The sequence below is a fragment of the Geotrypetes seraphini genome, chromosome 8 (assembly GCF_902459505.1).
Source record: "Geotrypetes seraphini chromosome 8, aGeoSer1.1, whole genome shotgun sequence".
Taxonomy (NCBI): domain Eukaryota; kingdom Metazoa; phylum Chordata; class Amphibia; order Gymnophiona; family Dermophiidae; genus Geotrypetes; species Geotrypetes seraphini.
The window spans coordinates 109,763,117-109,775,683 of record NC_047091.1 but is presented as its reverse complement, the minus strand read 5'-3'; the positions used below and the strand labels follow the sequence as shown (position 1 = coordinate 109,775,683).

The window sequence follows — 12,567 nt, the reverse complement described above, 5'->3', positions numbered from 1 at the left end:
ACCGTGGAGGGGGCCCGCCCCCAACCGCAGATCCCGTCAAAAAGACGGCGCAGGCATGGACGCTCCCTGCGCTGGGGGTTTTGACTGACCTCCCCTACCCTGTTGGGGTGGGCGTCGGGGCGAAGGTCTCGAGAAGGCCGGCGTAGATTTCTGCGGGTATCTTCTCGGGGGGCTGCCGAAAAGGTTTTTGCGGCGGGGCCTTAGGTTTAGGGCGGACCAGGGAGGCAAGAGAGCGCTCCTGCTCCGACAGACGTTTGGTCGCCGCCTCCAAAGAGTCGTCAAACAACTCAGAACCCACGCAGGGCAAGTTCGCCAAACGCTCCTGCAGGTTGGGGTCCATCTCAAGGGTACGGAGCCACGCCAGCCGGCGCATAGCCACCGCGCAGGCCGATACCCTCGAGGCGAGTTCAAAGGCGTCGTACACAGCATGGAATAGGTACAAGCGTAGTTGAGATAGATTTGACATAAAGGTGGCGAACTTTTCCCTATGGGAATCAGGGATGACATCCCGAAAACTTGGGAGGTCCTTCACCATGTTACGCAAGTAGGAAGAATATGAAAATGCGTAATTCACGACCCTCGTCGCCATAAGAGAGTTAGCGTAGAGGCGACGACCAAATTTGTCGAGGGTCCGTCCTTCCCTCCCCGGCGGGACCGCTGCAGACACCCTGGAAGGTTGCGTCCTCTTAAGCGCCGACTCCATCAGGAGCGATTGGTGGGAGAGTTGCGCCTTCTCGAACCCCTTAGGAGGGAGGGTCCGGTATTTGGACTCCATCTTGGACGGCACCACCGTGACTGTAAGAGGGGTTTCCAAATTTCTGAGGAGGGTCTGATGGAGGACCTTATTCAGCGGAAGGCGAGGGGATTCCCGTGGGGGAGCAGGAAGATCCTGCTCCTCCAAAAACTCTTTGGTGTAATGGGAACCTGCCAACCAGTCCACGCCCAAAGCCCCGCCATATCCTGTACAAACCTGGAGAATGACGAAGGTCTGGCAGGCGGAGAAGGAGACCGAGATCTCCCCGCCGAGCCGAAGGGGGAGGCCTCGCGGGAATACCTCGGCTCTCTGCCCGACCCCGATCCCCACGAGGCACGCTCCCGGGACCTCGAGGGGGTCGGGGACCGATCATGCCTGAAGGAACCCTTGGGGGAACCCCCCGGGGTACGAGGTATCGAGGCCCGTCCCTATCCGCCCCGGCGAGGAGGCACGGGGAACTCTCTCCGGGCAGGGGGAGCGAAAAGACTGGGGTTATCCAGGGCGGAGCTCCGAGACCTGTAAGGTCTCGCCCCCCGAGCGTGCGAGGAGCGACCACGCCTCCGAGGCGAGGCCCGAGATCGCTTGGCCTTCCTCGGACGGCGCCTCGCCCGAGGCCTGCCCGAAGGCAAGGAGCCTCACGAGGACCTCGAGGAAGAAGTGGACGAGAGCCGCCGCACCCGGCGCATCTTGTCACGGGGCCGCACGCTACGCTCAGGATGTCCCACCGATGCCGGGTCCGAGGGCAAAGCCGAGGTCGAGGTAGTACGAACCTCGGGAGCCGAAGCCCCAGTACCCGAGGCCGAGGTCGCCAACTGCGGGGCAGCCGAGACCGAAGCAGTCGAGGCCGAAGCCTGCTGCAGGTGCTCAATGGCCCCGGACAGCTCCGAGGCGATCAAAGCCCGGAGCAAGTCCTGGAAAGCCGGGATCGTCATCCCAGGCGGTAACACCTGTCGATGCTCCTCAGAGGGCGACCTCGGTCTCGAGTATTCCCTCGGGGCAATCGATTTGGACACCTTGGGCTGGGCGGAGGCAGACCCTCCCGCCGTCGAGGAGCCCGAGGATGGCTTCCTGGTCGATCCTGGAGCCGAGGAGAGAAGTGGAGACTTACCCAAGGCCGGCTTGGACGAGGCAACAGGCTTCGACGGGACCGAAGGTCGAGGCGAAGCCGAGGGGCCCGAGGCCGAGGTTAAGGCCGGGGCCGAAGCTGAGGCCGAACTCGAGGCCTTCCCGGTCAGGGACTCAACGGCGAAAAGTTCCGCCATGCGGGCCCTGCGGCGTTTGAGAGCCCTCTTCTGAAAGGTGGCACACCTGGCACAAGAGTCTGTCGGGTGCTGGGGCCCCAAGCAGCGCAAACAGCACCGGTGAGGATCTGTAATCGATAAGAGTCGGTCGCACCGACCGCACTTATTTAAATCCCGTCACAGGCGGGACATGGGCCCAAAAAAGCGGCCGGGAACTAGACGAGGTCCCACGGCCGCGGCTACCGGGAGCCCCCGGAGCGACGGAAAAAATAAAACTTTTTTTTTTTTTTTAACGATAACTGAACAATTAAATAAAAGAAAACAAGGCAAAACGCAGCGACCGCGTCGAAATCAGGACAAAGCCGCGGCGACAGAAGGCAAATTGAAGAGCACAATTTTCCACAGGGCTTCTGGCTCTGCGGATGAAATTGAACTGAGGACCACGAGGTGGGGATGCGCCCTCTAGTGGGCAGGAAGGCTAGCACATGCGTGGTGCAGTGTGCAAACTTGAAACTTCAATCAAGTTTGCTTGAAAAGCTGTCCGTGCTGGGGCTCCGTAGATGACGTCACCCACATGTGAGAATATCATGCCTGCTTGTCCTGGGATAATGGTATGTTTCTGTTAAGAATTTTCTTGTGTATGTTTACATATGTTTATAATATATTTATGCTTTGCATTTCTCTGTAGAATGTAGAAATTTAACAAATATTGAACTTAAAAAAAGGACTAGGAGGGGGGGCGCTGGCTGAAAATAAACCAGGACCCCCTTTTTTGAGCCAATTTTTTGGCCCAAAAATCCCAGTTTATATTAGAATATATACGGTAATGTCTAAAGGGGGAGGTGACAAGTAATTCAAAGTTATTTTGCATAGGCCCTGTATGATTTCAGCAGTTTTCTGTACAGCTTCAGATCCATCTACTTATCTATTGGTCAAAAAATGTTGCTCTCAGAACTCTAGGTATGGCTTCTGATATTCCATAGGTGGGTGGCAGTTGAGTGTTGTCTGTGAAATGTTTAGAGAATCTCATTTCCCTTTGGCCATTAAGCTTTCCTGCCATAAGTTACACAGCTGCTTAAGTCTGTCACAGTCAAGTGCTTCAGTCTGAGTTAATGAAGCCAGAGATATTGCTTGTCTCAACTCTTAGCATAAGAAGTGCTCTTTTTGCACTTGTCTGTGAATGAACTAGACTATCAGACATGGTCTCTACAGCCAGTAGTCCTCACCCCTATACCCTGTTAGTCTCATAAGCCTCAATCCACCCTCAAGTTAACCAACCCTACAGCTGCTAGAACAAACCACCTGCACTGCCAAGGTCAAAGGCACCAAGATACGAGCAGTACAGAGGTAGGTACTGAGTGCCAAGGAAAACTGCACAAAGGAACTAGAATCACTCAAATTGGCACCTGTACATCAAGCTCATCACTGGCACACCATATTCCCACAGCCAGACACTGACCCTGATTGGAATACATGCATGGTCCTCCTCAAGATCCTTCAGGCAAATTTCCAAATGCAGTTCACCAGCACCAGCTATGATGTGTTCTCCAGACTCCTCAATGATGCACTATCAGGGAATAGAAAATGAGGGGCAGGTTGTTGCACAGCAGAGAATTGTTATAATTGCAAATACATCTGAAAGTTATGCTAAACTAGGAGTCAATCCTTGTTCTCAACCCTGGGAGCCTTGCGCTCCTACAGAAGGCCAAGATCCTTACCTGTACCATAGGGTCAGACTTAGCCAGTCGCTTCAGGCCTTCCACAAGTTTGGGAAGGTCAGCGGGGTTCTTTGCCTCTACAGCCACTCGCACAACAGGGCTCACACTGAACTTCATCACCCTCATGTTGTGGGCATGCTCAAAGGTGGTGATAGTGCCAGTCTTCACTAAGAATTGGTCTACACCAACCAACCCAACTATGTTACCACAGGGCACATCCTCAATAGGCTCCACATAGCGGCCCATCATAAGAATAGTTCTGGAGGGGAAAAAAAAAAAAAGAAAAAAAAGATTATAACTGAACAGATGTGGCAGCTGTCAAACTATTTTTACAATTAGCAGTCACAAGTGCAATGCCAGTCTCTCAGTATCAGAATTCCAAAAATCTTAATGATATGCATTAATAAAGCTAGAGTCCAAGACAAAATTTAACTAAAATGTTTCAAATTCAACACAAGTTTGCCATGTAGTTTTTCCAAGCTGAAACATTTTCATGGAAAATAAGGTTAATTTCAATACAGCAACAAGGAGAAATTATGTTTTACCTGCTAATTCTTTTAGTCCCTCCAGACAGATAGGTTTACGCTCCTCTTGCAGCAGGTGGAAACTGAGAACACACTGAATGCTATCAGCAATACAAGTGGGTTGTGCAGTCCCTTTTAGCCAAGTAGGAACTTCAACCTAATGCATTAGTGGATTTTTTTTTCCTTTTTTGTAACACACAACTGATTGAGAAGGATCAGAATAGCAACCAAAATTGTCCCCACAACTTGCCAGCTAAACCAGACGAACCTTATGCTGCTGCTCTACAAGAACTATTTACACTTCCCCCTCCCCATTCGCGGTTTCTGCACTCGCGATTTCACATAATTGCGATTTTTTTCTGGGGAGGGGGGAAATAAAAAACCCATATTTTTTACCTCCCTGCCGCCTTCCCGGCCTTACCTGGTGGTCTAGCAGGCTTTCGGGGCAGGAAGGCCTCTGTCAGAGAAGTCAGAAATTCCCGAGAGGACCTTAGAGGTCCAAGTCCTCCTCAGGTGAACACGCATCTGCAAACAAAATCCTCATCCCATGAGGCCGCACCGGGGGGGGGGAGGACACTGGGCTGGAGCAGACACTGAGGGGGACCAAATGGGGATAGATGCGGAAGGCAAAAGCTCCCCTGCCCAAAAAAGAGACCCGGGGAAGAAACAGGACCCCCCCAGCTGCCTGCTGATAGCCTTGTACATGGCCAAAACAAAATCAGGCAAACGCCCCTGAAGGCAAAGAAGAATTTGCTGCCAAGGCAGGAGAGACAGCAGAAACCTGCCTCTGAGTTCTGCACAGACTCAGCCTCTAAAGCAGGTAAGCCGGAAACAGCGAAAGCAAATCCCCAGCACTATCAGTAGTAAGAGAAAGTTTATTTCCCTGACAGTCGGTGGCTAGGGAAATCCCTGTGTGGGCAATAGGGGAAGTCCGGGCTTCCCCACTGCCTGCTGCTGACAAGCAGTGCACGCGAGAAGAGGTACCCTGCTCACCAGCACCCGAAGCAGACAAGGATTCCCCTTCGCAGTGGCCAGTGCACTTTGTGCACACGCCAGCCACAACCACGCACCTGGAGCGCAATTTATACTTTTGCAGCTTAAAAAGTGCTCATTGTGAAAACCAACCGCTACAGGGAAAAAGTGCCAGCTAGCAATAAAGATTCAATTAACCTTTATTGAAGGCTTCCCTCAGGACTTAACTTTAATTTACACCTGAACAGACCCCACTGTCTTTCAAAGCTATATGCTTTGCCTGTTATTTGGTGGCAAGGCTCACAGCTCAGGCACCTCTCAAGTAAAAATTTGGGGAGGTGGGGGAATAAGGGAAGGGACTCAACCTGTTGAGTGGCACGGTAATGGACCCCTGAAAGGTTCCCCCAAGCTCAATCCTGCACCATAAACAGGGACAAGGTGGCCAATTTAAACAAAATCCAACAACCCTACACTAAATCAGATAAAGATTGCACGGGCTTACCACCTTCACCTGATGGAGATTGAGAAAACTGCCGCACAGCCCACTTATACTACAGCCTACAGCCAAAATTTATGTCTCAGTCTCCACCTGATGGTAGAGGTGCATTATAACCCATCAATGCTATGCCGGGCTGGAGGGATGATAAAAGAAAGGAGAAATTAGGTTCTTACCTGCTAATTTACTTTCTTTTAGCTTCTCCAGACCAGTAGAGGTTAATCTTTACAAATGGGTATATATCCAATCATGACCAGCAGGTGGAGATTGAAAACAAAACTGTGGGACAGTATATAATATACTCCCTTCTCTATTTACCTCAGTCTGCCGAATAGCCAAGCAGAACCAAGAACTGGAAAACAGAAAGAAAACAATACTCCGAACAGGAGTAACAACTAACATACCCAAATGCTGTTGGAAAATGCAGAGGAGAAATACCCGAAGGAAAATGTCCCCACAGCTCGCCAGCTAAGCCAGCCGAGCCACAGCCGCTGTTCTTCAATTCTCCCCGGCCCTAGAAAAATACTAGAACCTGCAGCAAAAAACAAAAACTGCCCGCGAAACAGCCCCAACAATAACAACAGACAGGGTGGGGACCTCTACTGGTCTGGAGAAGCTAAAAGAAAGTAAATTAGCAGGTAAGAACCTAATTTCTCCTTCTTTAGCACTCTCCAGACCAGTAGAGGTTAATCTTTACAAATGGGACGTACCAAAGCAGTTCCTCTCACGGGCGGGACCCCCGAAGGGCCGACACCAGAACACGCTCACCGAACACCGCGTCCCAACTCGCCTGAACATCTACCTGATAATATTGCACAAAGGAATGCAAGGAGGACCAAACCGCAGCCTTACAAATATCCACTGGAGGCACGAGCGACGACTCAGCCCAAGAAGCTGCCTGACCCCCGAGTGGAATGAGCCTTGAGAAACTCCAGAACAGGCTTCTGTCTCAGAAGATAAGCGGAAGCAATCGTCTCCTTGATCCAGCGCGCAATAGTAGCCTTAGAAGCGCCAGCCCCCCGACGAGGACCCGCCAGAAGGACAAAGAGATGATCGGATTTCCGGACTTCCCGTGTCCGCTGCACATAAGAGCGAAGGACCCGACCGACATCCAACTTGCGCAGCTGCCGTTGCTCAGAAGAGCCCTTCCGACTACCCAAGACTCGGAGGACCACCGATTGATTGACATGAAAAGGAGAAACTACTTTCGGCAGAAAAGAAGGAACAGGCCGCAAGACAACCCGCTCCCTAGAAAACTCCAAGAAGGGAGCCCTACAAGAGAAAGCCCGTAGCTCAGAAACCCGCCTAGCGGAAGTAATGGCCACCAAAAAGACCGCCTTCAGAGAACAGCCATCCAAGTGCTCGAAAGGCGGGCGCACCAAAACAGAGAGAACCAGATTGAGATCCCACGAGGGAACAGAGGGCCGTAGGGGAGGCCTGAGCAACTTGGCCGCCCGCAAAAAGCGAATCACATCAGGAATGGCCGACAAACGCTGACCTGTCACCAACCCTCGAAAAGCCGACAGGGCCGCAAGTTGAACCCGGAGAGAGAAGACCAAGCCAGGCCTCTATCCAGGCCATCCTGCAAGAAACTATAGAATGTTAGGCAGGGAAGCGCGAAAAGAGACCACTTCCCCGCACCTGGCACCACCCCTCAAAGAGGACGCCAAACCCGCACATAAGCCCGAGAGGTAGAAAGCCTCCGGGACCCCAAGAGTGTAGAGATCACCTTATCTGAATATCCCTTCTTACTAAGGCGACCCCTTTCAAGAGCCAAGCCGTAAGACAGAAGGGAGACGGGTCGAACATGGGAATGGGACCCTGCGTCAGAAGATCGTCCAAGAGAGGCAGAGGAAGAGGGTCCCGCCACCAGATGCCTCACCAGATCTGCATACCACGGACGTCGAGGCCAATCCGGAGCCACCAGAACCACCAGACCCGGATGGTGAACAATGCGAAGAAGCACTCTGCCCATTAATGGCCAAGGAGGGAACACATACAACAGCCCCTCCGTTGGCCACGGTTGGACCAGAGCATCCAGGACCCTCGGCCAGACTGTCCCTGCGACGACTGAAGAAGTGGGGCACTTTGGCGTTGCCACTCGTGGCCATCAGGTCCATCAGGGGCTGCCCCCAAGCCTGCACTATCAACTGAAACGCCACGGAGCCGAGACACCACTCTCCTGGATCCAAGAAGTGACGACTGAGGAAGTCCGCCTGAACATTTTCTACCCCGGCTATGTGAGAGGCCAAGAGGTCCAGAAGATGAGACTCCGCCCAAACCATGAGCCGAGCTGCCTCCTGCGCCACCTGAGTGCTCTTGGTGCCCCCCTGACGATTGACATAAGCCACCGCCGTGGCATTGTCCGACAGGACTCTGACCGACTTGCCCAACAAAAGGGAGCGGAAAGCTAACAGCGCCAGACGGACCGCTCTGGTCTCCAAAACGTTGATTGACCAGGAGGCCTCCTCCGTGGACCAGGTGCCCTGAGCTGAGTGACCCAAACACTGAGCCCCCCAACCGAGGAGACTCGAATCCGTAAGGAGCACCGTCCACTGCGGGAGATCCAGACCCACCCCCTGAACCAGGTGAGGGGTCTGGAGCCACCAACGCAGACTGCAGCACGCCATGCCTCGCAAGGGGACAGGAACATCCTAACCGTGCCTCTGGGGTGACCACCTCCGGAGCAGAGCATACTGAAGAGGACACATGTGGGCCCTCGCCCACCTCACCACGTCCAGGGACGCCGCCATCGACCCCAAGACTTGGAGGAAATCTCGCGCCCGAGGACACCGGGACACCAAAAGCAGGCGAATCTGAGATTGCAATTTGTTCACACGGGCCTCTGGAAGGAAGACCTTCCCCAAGGAGGTGTCGAAAAGAACCCCAAGGTACTCCAGACGCTGAGCCGGGACCAACCGACTCTTGGAAAGGTTGACAACCCAGCCCAGCGACCAGAGAAACTCCACCACCCGAGCCGTAACCCGGGAGCTCTTCTGCAACGACTTTGCTCGAATCAACCAGTCGTCCAGGTAGGGGTGCACCAGAATGCCCTCCGACCGCAAGGCTGCCGCGACGACCACCATCACCTTGGTGAACGTCCGGGGAGCCGTGGCCAGACCAAAGGGAAGCGCACAGAACTGATAGTGCCGACCCAAGATCGCAAAGCGAAGGAAGCGCTGATGAGAGGCCCGAATGGGAACATGCAAGTAGGCCTCCGTCAGATCGAGAGAAGTGAGAAACTCCCCCAGCTGAAACGCCAGAATGACCGACTGCAGAGTTTCCATGCGAAAAGAGGGAATCTTGAGAGCCCTGTTGACCCCTTTCAAATCCAGGATGGGCCGAAAGGTCCCCTCCTTCTTGGGCACCACAAAGTAAATGGAGTACCTGCCGGTGCCCCACTCCGGAGGGGGCACTGGAACAACTGCCTTGAGATCTAGCAAGCGCTGAAGGGTCTGGCGAAAAGCCTGCGTCTTCCAAGGAGTCTGACATGGAGAGGCTAGGAAAAAGTCCGGCAGAGAGCGGGCGAACTCCAGGGCATAACCGTCCCGCACCACCTCCAGGACCCACTGATCGGACGTGATCTCGGCCCATTTGGGGAAAAATTTGCGCAGCCGGGCCCCCACCGGAACCAAAGGGGGCGCCGGGAAGGAGTCATTGTGCAGGACGGGTAGCGGGGGAACCGGCGGAAGAATTCCCTGCCCCCCGACGGGCCCCCCCGAAAGGGCTGCATGCGCTGGAAGAACCGACCCTGGGGAAACCCTGGAGCCAGGAAAGAAGCAGCCCCACGCCCAGGGCGATACTTGCGAAACTCCCGCAAACGCCCCCGGGCAGCGCCACCCCGAGACGCAGGGCGGGCACGGTCCTCAGGCAGACGGGGCACCTTTGAGTCCGTCAAGAGTCTGAATTAACTTATCCAATTCCTCCCCAAACAAAAAAGACCACCGGAAGGGAAATTTAGTAAGCTTAGCTTTGGACGCAGCATCCGCCGACCAAGCGCGCAGCCACAAAATACGCCGCGCGGCCACGCCAAAGGCCATAGACTTAGCCGAGATCCGCACCAAGTCATAAAGAGCATCTGAGAGGAACGAGGCAGTCATCTCAATCTTCGCCACCTCCTGATCCACCAAAGACCAGTCATTAGACTCCCGATCCAGGACACGCTCAGCCCACCGAAACATGGCGCGAGCCACCAGCCCCCCACAAATAGCCGCCTGGACCCCAAAGGCAGAGACCTGAAAATTTTGCTTAAGAATGTTCTCCAACTTGCGCTCCTCTGAGTCCCGCAAGGCAGAACCGCCCTCAACAGGCACGGTATGCCGCTTAGAAATCGCCGAGACCACCGCGTCTACGACTGGCGACGTTAAAGTAGCCCGATCCCCCTCTGGGATGGGATACAAACGAGCCATGATGCGCGCCAAACGAAACGGCGCCTCCAGCGTTTTCCACTGCTCCAGTACAATATTCCGAATATCCTGATGCATGGGAAAAGAGCGAGAAACGGTACGGATCCCCCGAAGCAGAGGGTCCCCCACACGCGGAGTCTCTGGCGGCACATCCTCAAAATGCAACACCGAAGAAACCTGTTGAATCAGGTCCGGCAGCTCATCTCTCTGAAAAAGGCGCACCACGGACGCCTCTTCGCCGGAGGACAGGAAACCCGACAACCCGCCGCCAGCGGCCGTCCCCTCGAGAGGGTCATGGAAATCCTCAAAAGGGTCCAGGTCCTCATCCAGACCAACACGCTCCTCAGACCATAAATCCTCGTCCCACGACACCTGCGGACGCTTGGACGAGGGAGGAGGAGGAGGGGACGCCACAACAGACGAGAGAGGCAAAGCCGCAGGGAGCACGGAGGAAACCCCACTCCTCGAAACCCCCTGAGCGCATCCGGGACCCCCAGCCGCCTGAAAATAGGCTCTGCACAAAGAAAAAAAGAAATCAGGGGAAAAACCCCCCGGGGGTCCCAATGGACTCCCTGCCACAGCAGGGGACCCAGCAGAAACCTGCCCCTGTTTTTCCAATACAGGGGGAAGGTCACCTGAGGTGGAAGACAAAATGGAGGGGCCAGACTGAGAAGATGGCGACTTTTCCGCCAAAACTGCTCCCTCCATAGCCTGTAGCGGCTGAGAAGCCTGAACAGTCCCAGCCGCTAAAACAGGCAAGTCGGCATCAGCTGTCAAAACATCAGCTGAGAGGGAATCCCCAACAACCCGACCATCGGCGGCTCGGGGAATCCCTCCGTGAGCGGTTGGGGAAGACCGGGCTTCCCCACTGCTCCCAGCCGACTTGCGAGGCACCATCGGCGGGGAGCTCTGGGCGCTGCAGCCGGAGCTCCTCCACCGCACCGGCCTGAACACCGCTTGCACAGGCCGGCCGCGAGTGCCTCGCGCCTGGAGCACAATGAGCACTTTTTCCCTTTAGAAGTGCTCATTGCTCCACACGCGTTCTAGCTATAAAAAAGTGCCGGTTAGATGAAAAAAAAAAACAGTAAAATACAGTTTTCTTAAAGGGAAACAACCCTCCAGACCAGCACTACCTCAGGATTGTTTTTTTTTTTACAGAAGACTCCACAGGCTCTCTAAGCAATATGCCTTGCTTGATTTAGGGGGCAAGGCTTACTGCTGAGGCTCCTCTAGAAAAATGTGGGGAGGTGGAGGAAGTGGGGGAGGGACCCCGCTCGAGTCCCGCCGGGTTTGACACCCCCGAGGTCGGACGGACCCCCAAACAGGGCCCGCCCAAGCTCCGTCCGGCCAAAAACAGGGACTATAAACCCCCTAAACAAATTCCAACAGCCCTACCAAGGGAGATGGGTACAGATCACATCAACACCTGCTGGAGACTGAAAGAAGACTGAGGTAAATAGAGAAGGGAGTATATTATATACTGTCCCACAGTTTTGTTTTCAGTCTCCACCTGCTGGTCATGATTGGATATATACCCATTTGTAAAGATTAACCTCTACTGGTCTCGAGAGTGCTAAAGAAGCAGCATTTTTTTTTTTAAACAACTGTTGTTTAACATCTTCCTGTGAATTTGCAGGTCAAATATGCTCAGAATTTTAAAAAGAAATTAAAGCATAACTTTTTTGAAAAGATGACTGGGGGAGGGTGACCAATGCATTATTTTGTTTTATTGAAATTTTTATTTATTTACATTACTTGAAAGGGGGTATATCAAATATTTTTTTTTAAAAAACAAAACCAAACTCTTAAGTGGCTAAACAGATTGAGGTGAGAGAAAGCTAGAAAGATAATTGGTGCCATAGGGAGAGGAATGGCCAACAGGAAAGAAGAATATTGATGTCCCTGTATAAGATTCTGGCGAGACCTCATTTAGAATATTGTGTACAGTTCTGGAGAATGTGTCTTCAAAAAGATTAACAGGATAGTCAGTCCAGAGAAAGACTACTAAAATGGTCAGTGGTCTTCATAAGGTATAGAGGGACAGAATTAGATCTAAATATGTATACTTTTAAGGAAGGCAGGAAAGCACAGTTACTTACCATTAATAGGTGTTATCCAGGGACAGCAGGCAGATATTCTCACACATGGGCGATGTCACCGATGAAGCCCCGGTACAGATGCTAAAGTTTGTGATAGCCCGCACCACGCATGCGCGAGTGCCTTCCTGCCCGATGTAGGCATGCGGTCCCTCAGTTCAGATAAGCCAGCTAAGAAGCCAACCAGGGGAGGTGGGTGGGTTGTGAGAATATCTACCTATTGTTCCTAGATAACACCTATTATGGTAAGTAACTGTGCTTTATCCCAGTACAAGCAGGCAGCATATTCTCACACATGGGTGACCTCCAAGCTAACTAGAATGGGATGGAGGGAGAGTTGGCCTTTAAGAAAATAAATGT

The 12,567-nt window shown here is 53.2% G+C and overlaps 1 protein-coding gene across 1 annotated transcript in view; it reads right to left on the bottom strand.

The window, feature by feature from the left end:
* Positions 1-12,567, bottom strand: part of EEF2 (eukaryotic translation elongation factor 2) — a 60,644-nt gene that overhangs the window by 22,836 nt on the left and 25,241 nt on the right. Inside the window, exons 10-11 of the mRNA XM_033955186.1 lie at positions 3,714-3,972; positions 3,455-3,562 (exon numbers count right to left, since the gene is read on the bottom strand). Coding sequence (XP_033811077.1) covers positions 3,455-3,562; positions 3,714-3,972 — 367 coding nt within the window. The remainder of the gene's footprint in view (positions 1-3,454; positions 3,563-3,713; positions 3,973-12,567) is intronic.